The sequence below is a fragment of the Purpureocillium lilacinum genome, assembly GCF_023168085.1.
Source record: "Purpureocillium lilacinum CBS 284.36 DNA, scaffold_4, whole genome shotgun sequence".
In the NCBI taxonomy this organism is placed as follows: Eukaryota; Fungi; Ascomycota; class Sordariomycetes; order Hypocreales; family Ophiocordycipitaceae; genus Purpureocillium; species Purpureocillium lilacinum.
In genome coordinates this window covers 1,503,014-1,523,640 of record NW_027072114.1, presented here as the reverse complement: position 1 = coordinate 1,523,640, position 20,627 = coordinate 1,503,014, and the positions used below count along the sequence as shown (strand labels likewise).

General features: G+C 59.3%; 4 protein-coding genes across 4 annotated transcripts; 2 read left to right on the top strand and 2 right to left on the bottom strand.

Annotated features, from left to right (window-relative positions):
• Nucleotides 1–6,754: 6,754 nt before the first annotated feature.
• Nucleotides 6,755–11,189, bottom strand: PLICBS_005661 (uncharacterized protein; the record flags this gene model as incomplete). The annotated part of the gene is made up of 11 exons (XM_018319352.2): nucleotides 6,755–7,563; nucleotides 7,620–8,227; nucleotides 8,296–8,438; nucleotides 8,492–8,750; nucleotides 8,804–8,907; nucleotides 8,966–9,190; nucleotides 9,251–9,322; nucleotides 9,376–9,491; nucleotides 9,547–10,012; nucleotides 10,062–10,250; nucleotides 10,539–11,189. 11 exons carry the CDS (start codon nucleotides 11,187–11,189, stop codon nucleotides 6,755–6,757), a joined length of 3,642 nt encoding a protein of 1,213 aa, XP_018181826.2.
• Nucleotides 11,190–14,861: 3,672 nt separating this feature from the next.
• On the top strand, nucleotides 14,862–15,940 carry PLICBS_005660 (uncharacterized protein; the record flags this gene model as incomplete). Its single annotated transcript, XM_065600775.1, has 4 exons — nucleotides 14,862–14,889; nucleotides 14,944–15,473; nucleotides 15,543–15,801; nucleotides 15,858–15,940. 4 exons carry the CDS (start codon nucleotides 14,862–14,864, stop codon nucleotides 15,938–15,940), a joined length of 900 nt encoding a protein of 299 aa, XP_065456847.1.
• A 225-nt stretch (nucleotides 15,941–16,165) lies between these two features.
• Nucleotides 16,166–16,766, bottom strand: PLICBS_005659 (N-alpha-acetyltransferase mak3; the record flags this gene model as incomplete). Its single annotated transcript, XM_018319349.1, has 2 exons — nucleotides 16,166–16,546; nucleotides 16,605–16,766. 2 exons carry the CDS (start codon nucleotides 16,764–16,766, stop codon nucleotides 16,166–16,168), a joined length of 543 nt encoding a protein of 180 aa, XP_018181823.1.
• Nucleotides 16,767–18,421: 1,655 nt separating this feature from the next.
• Nucleotides 18,422–20,302, top strand: PLICBS_005658 (uncharacterized protein; the record flags this gene model as incomplete). The annotated part of the gene is made up of 1 exon (XM_018319348.2): nucleotides 18,422–20,302. The coding sequence occupies one exon, from the start codon at nucleotides 18,422–18,424 to the stop codon at nucleotides 20,300–20,302; it is 1,881 nt and encodes a 626-aa protein (XP_018181822.1).
• Between the last annotated feature and the right edge of the window lie 325 nt (nucleotides 20,303–20,627).

Here is a 20,627-nt window from a genome sequence, read left to right as displayed (position 1 = left end):
GGTGGCTGGGTATTAATGTGAAGAGAGAACCCAAAGGGGCCGCCCAAGTGAGGGAGGCGGGCGCGTATTGGCGCCTAGGACTAATATCCTGCAGTGCTATGAGACCCAGAGGGCCAGAGATAAACGGCGTGACTCCAAATGAACCCGAGGAAAATGCAGCAGACGTTCGAATCGGGTGCAGAGAACTGAGGATGTGTGACGTCGCCCAAAACGGTGTTGGCTGCACGGCGGCGGCGGGACGCGTCTCGAGGGCAGTAGGCGACTCCTGGGATTTCGCGGGAGGCGAGTCGGCCTCAGTAAACGAGCAATATGAGGCGAGCGCGACGGCGCCGGATGGGGGAGAGCAGCAGCGCCGATGGATACGATGGCGGCAAAATCGACAAAGGACGTCTCTGGTCGCACCGGAAGGGTGTGAGCTGAACAGCGGCGCGGCGGTGCAACTGAGACGGGCTGCGGACTGCTTCTTGCGACGGCGGGCCAACCGAGCTTTGGATACGAATGAGGCAGACGGTTCGCTCAAGGCTGGCGCGGCGAGAGCAGAGGCAGTGAGAAATCCGTGGTTCTATGCCACGGGATGGGAGAATCGATAGAATAGTGCGCGAGATGCCGGGTTGCCAACGTTTTGGACATGCACCACCTAGACGTCGGCGGTGCTACCGTAGGAGCTGCAGGAACAACGACGTGCAATTTTGGCGTCGAGTCGCGTGGATGAGGAGTCGAGACGTGTGCATGAGACGATGCCTAGGGCAGAATCGGACGATGGCTGGCGGCGGTGCAGGGAGGGAGGGCGAGAGCGGCTTTGAGGATGTAGGTGGGACTTTGTTTTAGTGAGTCGCGAGTGAGAGGTGAAGGCGGGGATGTGTTGTCATGTAGCGAAAGTCGACGGCCTGTTGGATGTAGAAGACAATCAGTCTGCCCGCCAGAGTGAGAGCAGGCGGCGCGTGCGCGAGGGCGAAGGACGAGGGCGATGCCAGGTCAGACAAGACAGAGAGCGGTCGACCGGTACAGACGAGCGAGACATGAGACGGCACTTTGGCGGCAGACGACTCATGGTGGTGGTGGATGTGGACTTGCGGAGGATGGGAAGCGTCCGTATCTGTATTGGTGGCACGGCCGCCGACGGACCAGTCAGAGGCGCGGACGACGGCCTGGAACGGAGTCGGGGGGACCTGGGGATGGACTTTTCCGCTGCCCGGACGGGACGTGCAGCAGCCTGTGCTTGGGGGCCCCCCCAGGGCTGGCCAGGCCTCGCCTGCCTGGGTCTGGCTCCCCGCCGGGCGCCCGCTGAGACGGGACACTCGCGGCGCTGGAAGTGCCTGGGCCCGGGGGACGAGGGCGCTGTTCCAGCCCGCCCGGTTTCGTACAGTGTCCAAGGTGCCCGCCCGCTCAGTGAGGTGGCGTTGGATAGGGAGGTGGTGCTCGGCCTTGGCCCTCCCCAAGCTCTCCCGTCCTGTCCATTCCAAGGTTTCCAACCTCAAAGTGCTAAAAGACGGGCCCTCCACCGTGCGTGTCACGGAGGCCATTGCCCAGACATGGCGGCACTGCGATCCGGACTTAGGTTTGGATGCCTCTCACTGTTGGACCATAATACGGGACTGCTGGAACCGTCTCTCGGGGGGTCCCGTCCCGAGGCAATCGGGCGACACGCGCGCCCACCCCCACAGCCCGGATCTGATGATGTGTGCAAGAAGTATAAGTGAAGCAGCAGAGCCGGGTTCCAGGCGGACACGGAGCCGTCAACCGATCTGTCCATACCTTTCTCCTGCCCCTGACTGAGAGTGCCGCCCGGCGACGACAGAAGCTTCTGCGCCGACTCCGGGCCCTGGACTGGGCAGCCACGTCTCTGCAGACGCGGAGGCGCAGCCATGCCGTACCAATTTCGTCCAAGCACGAGCAAAACAGGACGAGCGACGCGGTGAGGAGGGGGCGGCGAGGCGCCAGAGGGGAGGACAAAGAACCTGGCAAGGTTTTGAGTTTGGGTCGGGTGGAGGGGGAGGGCGGGGGGAGGGGGTGGATCCCGAATAGGCTGCAGCCTCCAGCGGTCTGCACCCACTGTCTCCACTGTCTGTCTGCCCGTTTCTGCGGGCCGGCAGCCCACCACAGACAGTTCTGCAACCCAACGGCCTCGAGATGTACATACATGCGTCTCACCCTCCATGCAGCCGAGAGGGATGGGTGCCAGCAGCTCGCCGCCGACGCAATGCTGCTGCGCTGTGACGAGGGCAAGCCATCAAGATCGACGAGATGTGAGCTGAATGTAGCCAGCCTGGACAACCCTCGTTGACACCCGTCCGCTCCAAAGGAGGCAATTGCCAGCGAACCTTCAGTGTTTTCTCCCCGGCCACCCGCCCACTTCCCACCGACGGCAACATCGTGTGTCCTCCCCATCTGCACCTCGCCGTCCACTTTCCCTGAGCAACTTGACAACCCAACGACACACAACGCAAGGTACGAGGCCCAAAGCAGACTAGGGCTGCCTGCCACGGGTCTTGGTGACACGGCCCAAGCGAGCTAGAGAAAGGTAAAGCATGAGGTGAGGTGAGGCGAGGCGAGGTGAGGTGAGGCGACGTGTGAGTGTGGAGAGGCGCACGTGTGACTGGCGATCCGAGCTCCAAGATGGAGAACAGACTACGAGTCCGAGTGCTGCTGCAACCTCGCATGCGCTAACGGGTCGATGCCAGCTGAGGCGAGGTACCTCCATGGACCTCAAAGACGACGATGACGGAGGCGTTGATGCCATCCATGCCCACGCCATGTCGCGATCCGTCGCAGAGAAACGTCACCCGTTGGACGTAGATTCAACCACTACGTCTCCCGCCGGGCCGCTTGTTGGACGTCCTTCTTTTCGAGACAAATCCAAACAGGCCTCCACAACCGCCCTCCCCCCCGCCGTTGTGGCGCGCCGCTAATCCGGGGAAGCCGGGCGGCGGCGCTGCCGCTGGCGAGCGTTCCTGGGCTGGCGCGCGGGTCCCAGAGGTCAGCTGGCACGTCGCGCCTCCCAAGGTTCCAGTTTGGCTTCTTTGGCTGGTCCACTGGCACAGCGTGCGCGCATGTATCAGCGGTCCGTCATCGTCGTCAAAACCACTCGACTCCGTTCCTTCACACGCGCGCAACAGCACCGGCCGGTGCCGGATCCCTTCACCCCCCACCCGCCATGCCGCCCACCAGACCGGGCAGACGCACGCCGGGGGGCCGAAAGTGCCGTCAGGCCATGCATGGATCCCCGTTCGACACGCGCAGCGTCGCATTGACACGCGCTGCTGGTGGCCTCTCGACGGGGTCTGCGTGGGGCTGCTGCGTCGCTCCGACATGTTCCCCCCTGGCCGATCTGAGCCAGCTGTCAGTAGTATGAACGTACAAGGTATGGCACAGTGCTTTGTAGTTTACGCGTAAAGCTGTTTGCCGGATGGCACGTCGGCCTGACAAAGGTAAATCTTCAAACACATTGTAAGTGCCATGTATGTTTACTTGGCAAACTCGCCACCCAGTCAGTCAGTCAGTCTCGCCAATGCCTCCCGAGGCCCCTTTGCAAGAGCCCGTGCGGTGTCATTCACTCAATGCCAAGTCACCGACGGAAGCCACAGTGCCCCAAACCATATACGTACATACATCTACGCAAGCTACACCGATGCGATGCGCAGAGGGCTTGGCCGCTGCCGCAGACCCGAAACCCAAGAGTCGACGCCCCCCTGCCGGCGATCACGCGCATCCTGGCAAATCCTGGAACCCATCCAGCGCAGGCTCCCGCATGGAAAACTCCGTATTGTCCGTGGCTGCCACCCACATGCGATGCAACGGGCTCTGTCGGAGGCAGGGCATGCAGGCAGGCAGCGTGCCATGCGTGAGTACGAGTACGCCCACGCTGGCTGTCAGTCCGGACAGCGTCTGCAACTGCCGAGACGCTCCATTGGGTAACAACTGCACCTGGTACAACGGCGCTCCTCCCCCTTCTTCGGGCTGGAACAGCAAACGCCCTTTGTGTCGCCATCGAATCTCTTCCGGGGTCGATCCTCGATAATCTCCCGCTCGCTTCCTTCTTCGCCTCGGCGCATCGCGTGTGCTTCGCGCCGACGCCGTCTGCGTCTGCAGGGCGCAAGCGAGGCACCCGCGGACGCATCCAGCTGAATCGTGCTGGCTAGGCTGGCTGATGAAAGAAGCAACCATGCTCCAGCCAGTGGCTCGCAGTCTTCAGGTCCGCTTGCTCCTGTATGCAGCTATCGGTCCTGTCAGGGGTTAGTTAGTAGTAGCGAGTATTTGCCATACGGGTACAGACTGTCCCCCCGGCGCGCTGCCAGACAGCAGATGGAACCCATGATCACCAACACTTCAAGCATGACCCCAGCCAGCTAACCGTGAGCTGATGCGACAGGCACAAGGGGGTGGCTCCGTCAACGCAGCCGCCATGTACCAAGTACAAAGCAACATTGCCAGCTTTGGCAGTGCAAATGCCGGCCAGAGCTTTCTGCTCCCTGGCGGTAAATCGTTTGTGCCATCGTCGCAGCGTCTCCGTCCCCCCTTTGCCCAGCCGCCGAAAACCGTCTTGGCAGGACGCGGACGGGAGCGTTTGGGGACTCGTTTCGGCAGCAAAACACCCACACGGGTATTATAATGGACAGTTTTAATGCTTCAAACCCTACATAATACTACGAAACCCTACTACGGAGTCTGTACGTTGTATGGAAGACATCACGGCGCTGCTTCGGCAACGGCTCTTCGTCTGCGACTGGCCCAGCAAAGCCCAGCGCGAGACTTTGTTTGGGCGCGGCGGAGCTTCCCTTTCCCCATGTACCACGAGTGCATGAGCAACTCGCAGCATCGGCCGGCAGGTGGGCGGCGGCCGACACGATCTCGTCGATCCACCGGTCGGGGCTCGGCTTCGTCGCGCGATCCCCCCTGGGGGGTTGGGTTCTCGACGGATCATGATGGTTCATGGTCGCCGTGGCGGACGGACTGGCGCGCGCGCTTTGACGTGCGCGGCGACCCGCTGTCACCTGCTGTTTCCACGTCCACGCGATTTCCGGAGGCTGGAGCTAGAGTTTCAGAAGAGGTGGCCCGACGACGAAGATATGCCAGGGGAGAGGAGTGCGCGGGACATGGCTCTGCCGTGCTGTGTGCTCTTGCAGTAGGCCAGGTTAGGTTATTACTTTGGTTCGGTGTAACCGTTGGTGCCAACTGCCAGCCAAACTTGGGTTCCGCCTCGGGATGGCATCTGATGACGAACAAGACGGAATTGTTTCCTCACACCGGGCGCGTCACTTTTCTAATAATACTCCGGACCGGACTGGGAGTCTGCGGGAATACCCCTGGCAGCCCGTCCTCTTCCCTTCCCCACACAGCCTGTCCGTCATCCGTCTTGTCCACCGTCTCCGGGCTCCAGTGAGTTGCATGCACCCGGACCGGCAGGATTCCGAATCTCCCACAGCATTCTCGTCCTGTCCTGTCCTGTCCTGCTTCTCTCCACCGTGGGTGGTCCTCACCGTTGCAGCCCAGCGTACGTGCGTACAAGTACATGCAGATTCCTCTCGCGTCGTAGTACATACATATATGTGCAACAGCGCTTCTCCCCTTGCGTGTGACGTGAACATGCCTCGGCACGTGCGCCTCCCCTTCTTCACCCCCCCACGCTCGTTATGGTCTCTAAACCGGGCCAACGCCGTACGCTGCGTATTGCCTATTTGGGCAACTTGGCGAGCTCCATCAGAGCGCCAGCACGAGGGCAAGGGAACAGGCAAGCAGGCCAACGATGCCTGACCATTGACCATAGATGCCAATCGAGTCACCTTGCCATGAACAAACCGTTGAACCATTCACGCTGTAGCTGTTGGTATCATGTATCTACCTCCACAAGTTGCCTGTTCTACTCTGTACGTTGCCACGGACTTCGTGTGTTTCCCTGGACGTGCCTATGCATGCATGCACATGGCACTGTGCCGTCTGCCTCATCACACATATACCCCAGACGCCGCATCCCGCATCCCCCGGAACCAACAAAAAAAAGAGTGTCTTACACGCGCCCGCTCCCCCAACATTCGGCCGAGCACGAACCCGGGCGTTTCCATTTCACCTGCACCGACACATCACGCCCCGTTCCGCTCATCCGCGGGCATCCGGCGAGCGAGTCACGCAGCGACTGCTCAAACGCCCGTAATCATGGAATCCCTGCGGCCGAGGTCCTGCCTGCCTGCCTGCCTGTCTGCCTGCCGGCTCTCGCACGTCGTCTTGGATGGCGCGCGCCGCCACGCACCCTGCTTTGGCGTCGTCCCCCCTCGACTCTCTCCGCGTATGCGCGACAGGACAGGAGGGGTGGAGTCGCCCCGCGTCTCCGTTGCTTGCGCCGCTCCGTAGCCCGTCCGCTTTACATCACTCTTACACGCCACGGGCCAGACGTCTTCTCGTACCGTACCGTACAGTGCCTCATTCATTGTAGGTGCCTACACAGCATAGCAAAGAGACGTGCCTAAGCATCCGTCCGCCCGCAAACGCCCTGCCCATCCTCGTAGCCCTTCCTCTATCTGCCACCGTCCCCTATCGTCCCGCCCGGGATATAGAGACACGCCGTGCGCCTTTCTCCCGCCAACACGCCCGCCAACCATCTTCATCGGAGGCAACAGGTCTCTCCTGCCACATGGCGGCCATAGCCGCGACGCCCCGAGCCGCGGCCACATCGACACCGCTTCGCATATGTCACGCTACGAAATCAGAGGAACGGAGACGCCGGCGCATCTCTCAGTACCTAGTCACGATGCCATGGCCCCTAGCCCTCGAACAGGTTCGACACCCCTTCGAGTGCATCTGGCGTGGCTCTGCGCCCGCCAGCCATCCCGCTCCCCCGCGTCGCCCCCGACTCCGCAGGCGGGCCTTCGTTCATGAACCCCTGAGCCATCTTGCTCCGGTTGTGCCGCTTGCCACGCGACGTCCCGCCAAATCCCGCGCTCTTGGCCAGCTTCCCCATCTCGGACACGCTTACTCCCTTGAGGTCTTTGAGTAGCTCCATCACAATGGCCCGTTGTTGTCGCATATGTGATCCCGGTCTCGTCATGTACTCGCTCAATCGGTCCAGCTCCTCCGGGTTGATGTTCGGCAGCGACAAGAGCACGTTGCGAGGCGTTGCCGTCAACGAGCCGTAGTAGACGACAATGGTGGCAATCAACGACGCCAGCTCCTTCTGTACTTCCACAAAGTACGGCTCGTGAAACGACGTAACGCAAGCCTTCAAGACGTCCGAACAAATGTACTCGCGGATCACCGATGCTAGCTCCGGCGGCACAGGCGACGGGTTGGCAGGTGGTCCCGCGATGCGCGGCTCTTGGGCGCCCTGACCGACGCGTGCTTGCCCATGCCCTTGCTGCGGGATGTGAAACTCCGGTACCAGCGAGATGAAGAGTCGCAGGATCATACCGCAACATCGAGTGTCTCTCATGCGGACACCGTGGGTGCAGAATACGAGCAGCGGCTCGACGATTTCTTGACGGGCGAGGCAGAACCTCCGCAGAGATGGAAATCGACCCGTTGCTTCGTCCCCAGCACCGTCATTTTGGGTGCGAGACGCCAGCGTGCCAGGATCTGATAGAAATCGGTTAGCAACCAACGGATAGACATATGGGAAAGGGTCGCCGTACTTGACTTTGTGGGGTCGAGAAAGTCCGCCACCATCATCACGGCCGTGTACGTGACCTGGCGCAAGATGCTCTCAGTCTTCATCTCTTCCTTCAACCCGGCTTCTCCGTCGACACTGGTGCTCTGCTGTTGTTGCCCCATCTTCTCCCACTCGCCGTTGATCTTGGCGTCCATCTGGCGGAAGCATGCTGAAATCAGCTGTGGTAGGAACTGTTCTCGATGGTCCACTGGACAATCATCTACCAGGTATCGGACCAGGTTCAACAGATTTGTCTGCTGATGGGTGGACAGCCAGATGGAGTCGGCAAACAGTGCATTCGACAGAGGCCCGGATAGTCCGTCCACTCCGTAGAACTGAAGGTCCAACCGGCTCATACAGTATATGATGGCATACGCCGTCTCTCTGACGAACCGCACTGAGCCGCGAATGGTTGATGCAAGACCCTCGACAGTGTTCTTCTTGTCTATCACGCGGGCGTAGAAGTCATCTTTGCTGCCGTCAGATATACCCGCCTGCCAGAACCGGTCGCTCAAAATCTTGTGCACGACAGGTCGCATTTCGGCAGGAAGATGCAGCCAGTTGTCCGGGTTGTGCGTCGCATGAGCAAATCTGCGTGGGGGCGTCAGTAAGGATTCAAAGGTCCGGGTTAAACAGCTGTGTCGTTTGGTAGTGCGCACCTCAGATACTCGAGCAGGTCGGCAAGAATATTGGAGTAGCCTTCTCGCCACAGCGCGTACGAGGCCTGGAATGCTGCAGACGACTTGTCTAGCCTCTCTACCGAAAATGCCAGGAATGATTTCGTCGGGCGCAATGGCAGAGCCTGGATGGAGTTGTCAGTCATGTGAAACACAAGCCCGTCTCGGCTGCACCTACCTTGAGTCTCTCCTCCAGTTCATTCTGGAGTGCCAGGCCTTCCGCATCGAGCTCCGCGGAGCCCCAGTCCTTGATCTCATGTGCCTTACGGCTGACCAGGTACTTCTGGGCCCTGTCCAAGCCGAGGAACTCACAAAAGCTGGAGTAGGAGTTGAGCGACGCTCTGACATTCTCGGATCGCCACTGCGCCTTGACCGGCTCAACGAACTCGGAGAGCTTTTGAATCTTGGTTTGTGTTTCAATGCCACTGGCGCGGTGTCTGCATGTACATCAGTATCAGCCTGTCCACCCGGTGAACGAAGGGGCGCCCACATTATGAGGAAGAGGAAGCTCTTGTACGCGAGAGATCGCTTCTCGTCTAAAGCGCCAGAAGACATCATTTCGTTCACGCGGGCCTCGATCTGGTCGTATACATTCTTGAAGCAAAGCCGTGTCAGAGTCCAAGTCAGCGGGTACATACGGGTGGAGCCTTACAAGTAGGTGATCAGGCATCTCTGCTGCCAGACGTTGCAGTTCTATCATGCTCTCCCCTTGAAGGTCTTTGACGGCGTCGTTGAACGCTCTGAAGTCGGGCTCCAGATTGGGCCAAGTCACAAGGATGTGCTCGAGGACCTTGAGCATGACATCGGTATTTTTGTTCAGGGCGGTGGTAGAGAAGTAGACGAGCAGCTGAAGCTTTCTCTTGCGAATCAGAGGATCCTGGATAGCACCTCAGGTTTAGCATGTCATCACTTGGTGGTAGTTGAAGGGGTTTCATACGTCAAAGTTCAACTGGAGGAGCTTGTCACACCAGGACGCCAAGATGCCATCCACCTCAGCAGCCTTTTGGGCCTAGATGGACAGGGTCAGTGTCTTAAACCCTGCCTCACGTCGATGTCACTTACCTCAGTCTTCGCATGGGATCTCTTCCACTTGACGTAACCCTTTAGCGCGGCCTCAACCAGGGTGAATTGCGAGTCGACACGAAGCGCAGGCATGGAATGTTTGAAGTAGGTTTGCTCTGCTCCTGTCAGCATGGGTACGACAGCGTAGTCTCAAGACTTGTAGGAACTTACTGTTAAAGGCAGGCTGGCCGTCATAGAGATGCTGGAGGAAGTACTCTGTGCTGGAAAGGATGTGGGAAATGGCTTCTTCGAGCCGGAGCTGTACAATGAGCTCGACGATCTGGCAGCTGTATCGGCGATAATTGCCCAAGAACGCGTGCCGTTCTGGCATTGTGTCGGTATCCTCCATGAGAAACAGATAAGTGGCATCTGTGGAATCCTCCGGCAGATTCTCGTAGCGTACGAGTCTCGAGCTGCACACTTCAAGGAGCGGCCCGATCAGTGGCGTGACCAGCTCACTGTGGCCCAGCACCCTGTGGCTCAGGATCCTGGTCCAGGTCACGAGAATAGGAATAGAAACCATGAGACTCTGACTCTGGACGACAAGCACAAGCAGAGCCAGAAAGTCAGACTGCGCAGCGTCGGATGGCAGCTTCGTAAACTTGCGCTCAAAGTATTCGCCAACCGACGACAGCATCTAGATGCGCGTTAGATCGCTTCGTCTCGATTGAGGAATGTAGATGTACCTCTGAAAGCTTCTTCAGGATCTGGTACTTGTCATCATCAATATCTTCGGCATCGACGGTTGCCCACTCGAATAGGCCTCTGCACAGGGCAACCGAGGCATGGGTGTACATGGGGGCCACGAGCTGCTGGAACTCCTCGTCGGTGAAGTTTGTCCGACCGTAGAGAGCATGCAAGGCATCCAATGCAGCCTAGTGAACCGTCGTGTTAGCAAACCTGCATCGCGTTGCCCACTCGAACGATGCGCCACCTGCCTTTTGCACCTCAACATGCGGTGAGGCCAAGCCCGCCGTCATAACCTTGACACATTGTGCAGCGGAGATTGCCTTTGGAATCGCCCAAGGCATGAGGGACAGCATGACGGAGAGAGCCCTGAGGGTGCAATGCGTGACTTCACTGTTGTCTTTCGATGCTGAGTTGAGGCAATAGCTCAAAAATTCGGTGATGCGGCTGAGCCATCCCTCATGCCCCTGGCGTACGTCGGGACCAGGCTGTCGGTTCGGGAATGCCTCCACCAAAACGGCAGTCGGCGTGAAGACCTCGACGCAAGCCTTGCTAAGGACGCCTTCCCTCATCGCCACTACCGGATCGTCACCGGCGAAGACCTCGTCGGACAGTGTTTCGAGGATGAACATGACGAGCTCCTTATGAACGACCGAGTCTGGGACCTGCCACAGGTGAACGAGCATGGCATCCATGTCCATCCACCCGGCACCCCAGCACCGCTTGGCCACTTCGACCCATAGTTGGGCTGTCTTGTTCCGGAGATATGTCGGGTCCTCCCTCGATATCGCCTGGCTGAGCTCGAGAACCCAGTTGCGAAGCGCCGTCGCTTGCTCCTCGCTGTATGTAGACCACCTGTAACGTATTGCGTGCTCAAGCAGAGACAGGGCGTAGTGGCGGACCACGGGCGATTGCGACTTGTCCGCTGCAAGCCTGTAACCCTGAAGAGGTGCCTCCGGGAGGTCTTTGACATCCTCTAAGAAGGATTGCGCTTGTCGGCGAGCGTCGTTGGCGGAGAAGGGACTGTGGACAACTTCGAGGGCGCCGTGTATCTTGGCCAAGGTGTCTGCGCCGCTGCCGTTGCTCTGGTCGCCGCCAGAGGGCAAGACGCCGCCGTTGGCAGACATGGTGCCTGCAGTGGAAGCGGCGCGTGCCGAGCGGCTGGTTTCCAGGACCTTCAAGGTTGCCCTCCGGACGCTGCCTCAATGCCCCCGTGATGGTTGGAAAGGGTGTAAGGTTTTGCAGACCACAGAGTAGGGGGACGCTCGTCGGAGCCGGAGGTGTGTAGCGGCGGTCGAGAGTCGTCTAACGGTCGAGGCGGTGGGCTCGTTGCGAGATCGGGAGCGAGCGAGCGTGCACGCAGGTAGCAGGTCGGTCGCGAGTCGGCGGCACCGCACGAAAGGAAGCGCAGCAGGTCGTTCAAAAGCTGCCTATAAGCGATGAAGGCAGACAAGTCGTGCGATGTGCGGGCGGATCAAAAAGAAGGGCCAAACAAAGGGTGGCGGAGATACCAGCAGCGAAAGGCGGCATGAGCAAGCTGGAGGTCGCGCGGCAAGAGAAGAGGCAGCTGGAGTCAAGTGGTGGATCAGTTACCTTACCTTAGCTGGTGACCCGGTGAGTGGCAGCCCGTCCAGTTCGGTGGAGGGGTGGGGAGGGGCCCAGGCCCGCCCGCGCGAGGCACCCGCCGGCAGCTGCTGCTGATGTGGATGCGGGCCTGCCATCGATGACCTCCACTTATTGCCGTAGGACTTGAGGAACGCCGAGCCGCCAGCTGTTTGCTCGTTCGATAACAATCTATCTGGCCGTCCTTGGGTAGCCGACGAGCCGCGTCAAGCTCGTCGCCGAGGCCGGGTCTCATGGTGCCTACAGCCTGTTTATCACATAGGCACTCACTACGTGTAGGGTTTCAGTACCCAAGTAGGTACCCAGTAGGTAGGCGCCTCACCCACAGGGCCTCAAGTCCCTGGCGCGACCGGGCTGGCGGCGCCCCTGCTCGGGCGGTTTGGCGCCTCAGCTACAGCGCCCGCCTTGCAATGACAGGTACCGAGGGATAGAAGGGGTTGGGATGGTGTCTGCGGATGAATGCACCCCACCAGCCAACTCCAATGTTCTTAGCGTCTCCAGCCCGTCTTGACGTGCGGCCAAGATGAATTCGTCAACTTCCATTGCATGAAGCTTCCTCAATATTCCACAACTTGCAACAAGGTCTATAGAGGCGCTCCCACAGTCCATTGCCAACTTGAAAGTCGCCATTATGGGCCCTATAAATAACAGTTCCCTTGCCCATCAAATCGCCCTACCAAGTAGCATGCTCCGCGACCTACTTCGTCTGCTTGTAAACGCCATAAATACAACCTAACTCATGAACTGGGAATGCAATTGGATCCGCCGAGATGAAATCTTGGGGAAGCAGCGGCTACTGCGCTTCAACAGCCATGTTACAAGCAAGCTGCCCAGATCTGGATCTGCACCATCGCCTCAACCTACGCCTAACGCGTGCAGGCTGCATTATCGAGAAAGGAACTGTAGAAGCAACGGCTTGCTGCAAAAGATACTGGTGTTCCAAGACATTGTGTTTGGCCCAGACAGGCTTCAAAACAACACGGTATCCCAGGCTAGCGTAGCCGCGCATCCTGACGTGCCGTTGTTTGCCTCTCAAGGTGGCGCATCTCTGGCAGCTCCCACTCTTTTGTTGCTTCAGGGCAACGGGTCACATAGAGACAGCAATCACGGGAGAGCAGCATGAATCTATTATGCGGCCGGTAGTGCCGCTTCTGGAACATGGCTCCCCTCATAATCCCACAAGCAAAGTAGCTTATCGTAAAAGCTCGTCGAGACGCAGCGCAGCCCACTCTCGCTCCCTGGCAACGGGACGAAATCCGAAGCGTAGTTCATGCTCTTGTGTTCCTCAAACCGCCCAAGGACCGTGCAGGCCCAGCCCGAGCCGTCGCTTGAAATCTCTAACAGTCGAGCACCTGCGTGCATGCAAGAGGCCAACACGCGAACCGTCCGCGGCGACTTGATGTCTACCAGATTCAGCCGCCACACCCCGCCACCAACGTTCTTCTCTGCCAGGCGTCGCACTTTCTTCATGCCGTATGATGCATCAAGATCATGGATGGAGAAAACACGCATGTGGTCATCGTAGCTCCCGGTGACGACGACGCGGCCACCGTCGTCTGTGAAAAGCGGCAGGGGTAGAATAGCCGTGACTCCGGCATCGTGTTGACCCTTTATCGTTACTGGGGGAAACAAGGCCTCGGAATCCTGGACCAAACCTCCGTCTCCCACAGAGTATGATGCGTACCGGAGCATCGAATCATCCCCACCGCAATATGCAGAGACGGTTTGCTGACCCTGGTCAAGAGGTGAAGAGAATGCAATCGACCAGGCTTCGAGAGAGTTTGGTACGTCCAAATCGATGTGGCCCTCAATCTTCCAGTCGCGGTCCAAGTGCAAGAGTCTGGCAAGGCCAGACGAGGTCGTGACGGCAATAGCATTGGCCAAGGTGGGATGCCAGGCGCATTGAAGAAAAAGAGTGTCGTCATCCAGGTCAGTACATCGGCTCGTTGCCACGTGCTGCAGAGGACTGGCTGCGTCTCGCGCCGGGTCGAACCTGAAGATGGCCAGTGTACCCGTGCTCGACACTACGGCCAGGATGTCTTGGTGCCTGGCTATGTCGGGGTGGAACCGTAGATCTAGTAAAGCAGACGGATGCGGCGTAGTCTGTAGCTTGATGCTGGTCAAAGTCAGCAAAAGGGATCCTACAGGGCAAACATTCACAAACATTTTGTCGCCTTCTAGCCGGAACACGACAAGGCTACCATTACGGCTTTGCGGCTTCTTTGCATCTTCTGCTTTTGGGTCTTCATCTGATGGCCCCGCGGATGTGTCGTCCTTTTGCAGGTTGTAGGTGCCCACCACGAAGAAATCTGGATGTGTAGGAGAGAAGAGCAGGCAGCTCGGGGGCAGATCAAGAATCAGCGTTGCCTTTGGCTTGATTGGTAGTGTGGAATCCATGACCACGCCTGGTCAGTGGGACCAGCAGTCTCGATACCCGGCTATTGTGCAGCCGTTGCTGGGTGTCGGCGCCGATTGAGTGCAATGGACCTGGATAGAAGTTGTTTGATGAGGAGGTCTTGTAGCAAGCAGATGGCCCACCGAGGGCCTGGCGTTGGAAGAATTAGCGGGCCCAGGATGCAGTGCGGCCAGGCCCGCCGGGCGCTTGCGGCGCACCCACTGTACAGTCCCATGGCCACCTACAGTACCTTGGTTCCAGGCCGTGGAATAAGCGGGAGCGCGGCAGGGACCGTTGCCGGATGCACCTGCCAGTGCTCAGGTACCAGAGAGTCCTGCAGACTGCAGGCATCGGGGGTGGGCATCCGTTGATCCTTAACTTGACCGGCCATCCAATCGACTGCAGGTTCGCCTTGACCTTGCGCGCTCTCTCTCCTCTTCCCAGCATGGCCACCGAGCTGCTGGCTACCGAGGGAACCGTGCCAGTCGCTCTTGTCTTCAACATTCTCGATTGGTCTTACTCCGAGCGTCCATGATCCCGACCTCATTGAGGCAGCCCGGACGACTGTCGTCGCCGTTCAGTACGTCATCCCAGGTCCCTTTATGCGGCGACGGGAAAGTGTCGCGTTGGGGAATAGTGCGAACCAGACATGTTTGTTTGCTCATATCGACTCCCGCCAGCATCCAACTCTGCCATCTTCTCATAGCCTGGTCTCACAGCCCTTCGCTTGGCTATTACACAGATGGCTTCAGTTCCTTGCTGCGCAGACACCTTTGACGCCATGGATCTAGACGACTCAGACTTTTATGGTACCTCGAGCACCAACCCGGGCTTACAGACCAACTATACTGATCTGACCACAGGTGACGAGGACACCACCGAGAGTCTCCAGCGCCGCGTGGCAGAGTTCAACCCAAGCGACTGGCTTCGCAACCAAAATGCGAGCAGAGCCCGACCGCCACAGCAGGCAAATTTCGCCGGTGAAGCCTCTCAATTTCATAACCCATATGCTGGAGTGCCGTACGCCTGGCAGTTGACAGAAAAGGTCGACGACTTTCTTGCCCGCCTTCCACCTTTGACCACAGAGCAGAGCGAGCAGGTTCCGTGGATCTTCATCTGCAACCCATACATACCCAGAGCAGATAAACGACAGAGCGACAGCGAGCTCCTCAAAGGAAACCAAGACGAAGCACCAGTGGAAGAAGGAAGCAAGCTCGAGTGGGTGGTCCAGGGAGGCATAGAGAGGCTCCAAATGCTCCAGGACGTGCATCGAATGCTGCAAGAGGCGGGCAAGTCGCCATCCTTCATCCAACGGGAGATGAACAAGCAGCGCAAGAAAGCTGGGTTGGACGTTTTGCATTTGGCACACGCCGGCAAGGTCCGCACAGGCAAGGTCAGTAACACGTCATTGCTGGCCTGTCAAGTCCGAAGTCTCGCTGGCTGACCCTTGAATCCCGCGGAGCCGCAGTGGCTATTGTTCTGCCCACCTGCAGAGGTCAACGAGACGTGGGCAATCCTGGCCCATGCCACGGCCAACAATGAGCTCGGCATCGCCGCCAAAGTTGCCCCACGGCCACAGTCTGACGACCCAAGGAGGGACCGCCTGATTTGCGTTTACACGGCCGACTTCCATGATAAGGCTGACGTTGGCCGAGTGCTCCAGCGGCTGCGGGAGCTGAGGTTGGTGGAATCCAAAGGACGCGTGCTGTACTACAAGCCCGGTGAGTCACAGCAGTGTCCTGCAGGTGAGGGGAGTCCTGCTGACCGGCGACGCCAGACATTTACACGTACGTCGGCATCGCCCATGGCAATCCGTGGGGATTAGCCGCATCGATATACAGCTCCAGAGATGTGTTTTAATGCACTTGGCGCAAGACAGAAGCAACGGGCCATCTGAAAAAGTCACCTGAAGAATGAAGTGAATGAGATTGAGAGTGATGACACGAGTTTGATTGAAATGCAAAGGTGAATCTCGCTCCAGTATCCAACGCCACCAACCTAAAGCTGCTTGCTATGCTCCCTTTATTTCATGTAAAAATGCGATCGCTTGGCATTTGCTGAAAGCCACCGTTGGGTTGCCAGCCTTCAAGTGACGTCGTCACCGTAATAGTCCGGGGTGCCGCCTGAGTCTACATCTCGGAGCGGGAGGACGAGTCGATAAGCGCTGTTGCCGTTGAGGTAGTAACGATGCAACTTTTTGGATCTTAGGAAGCCTAGCCGCTCATAGAGCCTCATGGCCGGGACGTTGGTCTCTTCCGTCTCGAGGACGATCTCGTCGGCATTCCGGTTGACCATGGCGTCTATGGCTCGTTTTACCAAGGCGGTGGCGACCCCGTGGCCGCGAAAGGGCGACGACACCGCAAGCATGGCGATGTAGCCCCGACGGGTGGGAGGGGAGTGGGAGGAATGAACCTCAAGCTTGCAGACAATGACTCCGATGAGCGATGAGTCGGCTGGGTTCAGAGCCTGGATACCGTAAGCGATGTCATCGTATGAAGGGAAACTTCACGAGGGTGAGACCGACCATGAAGCATAGATGTGCCCATTGGCAAAGAAAGTAGCGGTACACATAGATGCTGTAGGGCTCGCTAAGGTCTTTAGAGATGAGTGATCTGATGGCCGGGAGGTACTGAGACTCCAGCCCGTGCTGGTACTGGATATACTCCAGTCCGGGGGGCTGCGCCATGGTGAGCCCTTGAGTGTCGGATCCCAACGGCAGTGAGCGTCGTGGTGGAGGATTGTTGATCCAGTAGGACGAGGTGAGCTGTACGCAAGGTATGCGACGAGCCGAGTCCGACGACCGGACGGGAAAGGTGCAGCAGCGGGTGAGGTGAGGAGATGTCGACGTCGACAGTGGCCCCTCACCTGGCGCGGTCGGTGAGTTGAGCTGGTCAAGCTGGCTCCGGGTCGGCAGGGTTGGTCACGCGGCAGGTTGCACAGTCGGAGGCGCCTGCGCTGGTGCGCCGGTGTCGCCTATGACCGACTTTGGAGCGAAGGAGGCGTGGTTGCCTGGCTTCCGTCCCACGCTGTCACCTGAATCGCACGTGGGCAACGAGGCGGGCTGCAGCAGAGTCGGGGGACTCAAGACGGTGTCGGCGAGGATGACTGCGCAGGGCTGGCGGACGCGGGCTTGTGCCCGCATGCCCCCCGTCGATAGGTGCCTTAGTTACTTCGCAGGTAGGAGCGTCCTGTGCCGCGGCGGCCGGGGCGGCAAGCTACCGGAGCGGGATCAGGGCCGGAGGGAGCGAGGCTGAGCTGAACAGGCAGGAGGAGAGGGAATGGGCAGGACGGACGCTCGTATCGAGCGGCGCCGGAGAAAGCTGCACGAACCGCCGTGTAAACCGGGGCGGGCGGATTTCGCGGGGCCTAGACTGCGAACGGACGGGCGCACCTCAGTTTCCAGGTTGTGTGAGTCTGTGAGCTGTGAGCTGCCCGTGCGCGAGCAGGGGAGGGGAGTGGAGGGGAGTGGAGGGGCAGCGGCTCAGGCGGGATGGAAAGTGCAGGCGCTTCAGGTTTGGGCGGGGCGCTGGTCGGAGCTCAGGTAAGGCACAGGCACGGAGCACCACTGGAGATGCGAGAGATGCAACCACACAAGCCAGCTGTGGCACGGGCTCGATAACGGTGCGCAAGCCACCTCACCTACCTGCGCAGCGCGTGTTGCACGCGGCCGCCACCCTTCGCCAGGCACCTCACATGTGATCTTTCAGGACCTGCCCTGCGTAAGACCAAGGGCGGCGACTGCTACATTCAAAACGGCCAAGAGACCGAAAGGATTTGCATCAAGCATCGGTCTAGTAGCTCGTGTCTCAGGGTATGGTAGAGCTGGGATACACCTCCAGGGACGGCATCTATAACCTGGTGGGCGCTACTGTGGCTGGCAGCTCACCAACCCCCCCGTGACTGACTGACTGACGTCGTCGCGCGCGGCGCAAAGTCACCTTACCCAACCCGTACACGTATTGCTGTCCAGCCCTCGCGCCAGCCGCGCCTGTTGTAGAGTTTTCCGTCTTCATGTTCGTCTCGATGCAATTCTCCCACTCACACGAGGCAGTAGTCTGGTCACCTTGGCACCTTGCTTGGCGCCTCATTCCTATCGTCCCGTGGAGGACCGCCCTTGCAGCGCGCTGTATCCAACTGTAACGCCCCCTGCCCCGCCTAAACCACCACCTCGGCGCCGCAACAACATTGACGTTGCCCGCCTGCCGAGCTGCCAATCCAAAGCCCCAGGGTCAGGACGTCACAGCTTCCCGACCTCTGCATTCTCGCCGCCTCACCAGTCTCGGCCCTCCCGCGCGCACCTGCTCGACGCGGCCACGACCTCGTCTGTATCCGGGCCGCGCAATGGCCACTACTTTGCGTCGCCGCATCCCGCACGAGACCAAGGTCATCGACGACGATGGCGCCGAGCTGCGCGAGGACAGCCCGGCTGTCCAGCCGGCACCGCACGTACATGTCGTCGAGCGGCCACCCAAGACCCGCAAGCGCCGCAACACCTTCATCTTCTTGCTCGGCAGTCTCTTTGGCCTCGTGGCCGCCGGCTTCTTCGCCAAATCAAACGACCTGATCGACTTTCCCGAGTTCGGTGACCTGTCCATGGACAGCCTGTTCGATGTCCTCCCTGCGGGCTTGGTCCGGGACATGCGCGACCTCGTCCAGGGCGAGCGCGAGGTCACCGACGCGTACGACTCCTTTTCCGTCGGGCTCAAGGCCCGCGCCGAAGGCTTGGACGCGCACCACCCAATGATCATGGTCCCGGGAGTCATCTCCACGGGCCTCGAGTCCTGGGGCACAGCCAACATCTCGAGGCAATACTTCCGGAAGCGTCTGTGGGGTAGCTGGACCATGATGAGGGCACTGGTGCTCGACAAGGAGGTGTGGAAGAAGCACATCATGCTCGACAAGCGCACAGGCCTCGACCCGCCCTTGGTCAAGCTGCGCGCCGCCCAGGGCTTCGATGCGACCGACTTCTTCATCACGGGCTACTGGATCTGGAACAAGATCTTCGAGAACTTGGCCACCATAGGCTACGACCCCACAAACTCCTTCACTGCCGCCTACGACTGGCGCCTGTCTTACCCTAACCTCGAGGTCCGAGATCAGTACTTTTCCCGCCTAAAGTCCTACATTGAGACCGCCGTGGCCTTCGAAGGCCGCAAGGTCGTTCTTGCGTCGCATAGCATGGGCAGCCAGGTCATCTTTTACTTCTTCAACTGGGTGCAGTCCGAGAAGGGCGGCCGCGGCGGCAACGACTGGGTCGAGCGCCACGTGGACTCGTGGATCAACATCAGCGGCTGCTTGCTGGGTGCCGTCAAGGGTTTGACGGCGGTCCTATCCGGCGAGATGCGGGATACGGCGCAGCTAAACGCCTTTGCTATCTACGGGCTGGAGAAGTTCCTGAGCAAGGAGGAGCGAGCCGAGATCTTCCGAGCAATGCCCGGCATCTCGTCGATGCTGCCCATCGGTGGAAACGCCGTCTGGGGAGACAAGAGCCGGGCTCCGGACGACCAAGAAGGGCAGTCCTTCTCGTACGGCTCCCTGCTTAACTTCAAGGTCGCCGCCAACTGGACGACGCCAGAGAGGAACTTGACCGTCGACGACTCCTTGGCTTACCTCTTCAATACGACAGAAGATTGGTACCAGGACCATGTCAAGGGGAGCTACTCGCACGGCGTAGCGCATACGGCTGCTGAGGTCAAGGCAAACCGAAACGACCCGCGCAAGTGGATCAACCCTTTGGAGACCAGCCTCCCCAACGCGCCCAGCCTCAAGATATACTGCTTCTACGGCGTCGGGAAACCGACGGAGCGGGCGTATTACTATCGCGCGCCTGACCAACCGCTCGCGACGAACCTGAACATTACTATTGATACGGGGCTCATTGAGGGCGAAGTCGACCACGGTGTTGTGATGGGCGAGGGGGACGGCACAGTGAACCTCTTGAGCACCGGGTACATGTGCAATCGAGGCTGGCAGATGAAGCGGTACAACCCTGGCAAGTCCCGAATCACGGTCGTGGAGATGCCTCACGAACCGGAGCGCTTCAACCCAAGAGGAGGACCCAACACGGCCGACCACGTCGACATTCTCGGGAGACAGAATCTCAACGAGCTCGTTCTGAGGGTAGCTGCGGGCAAGGGCGACACGATTACGGACTACGTGGTGAGCAACATTCGCGAATACGCCGACAAGGTGGATATCTATGAAGAGGGGGAAAGGCCGTGAGTTGGTCCACGGCGTGCCGGATGGCAGTGTCGACGGCGGGAAGGTTGTCTGATATTTTAGGCGTTTGGCGTTTGAGCGGCGATACATCACATGGGGTTGCTGGGACGGCTGGCTCGTGTTTCGGAGCCGATACAATACCCTCGGGATGTGGCCACTGGATGGATCGGACGGACAGCGCATGGGCAGGAGCATTGGTGTAAAAGGGGGCAGCGACGCTGGGCCTGGAGGTGACGCCTGTAAGAAGAGAGACGTCTGGCCTCCGTCGGATGAAGCATTGGACAGCAGTGTATGAAAGGCATGGAGAGACGTTTGCCAGCCAACGGAC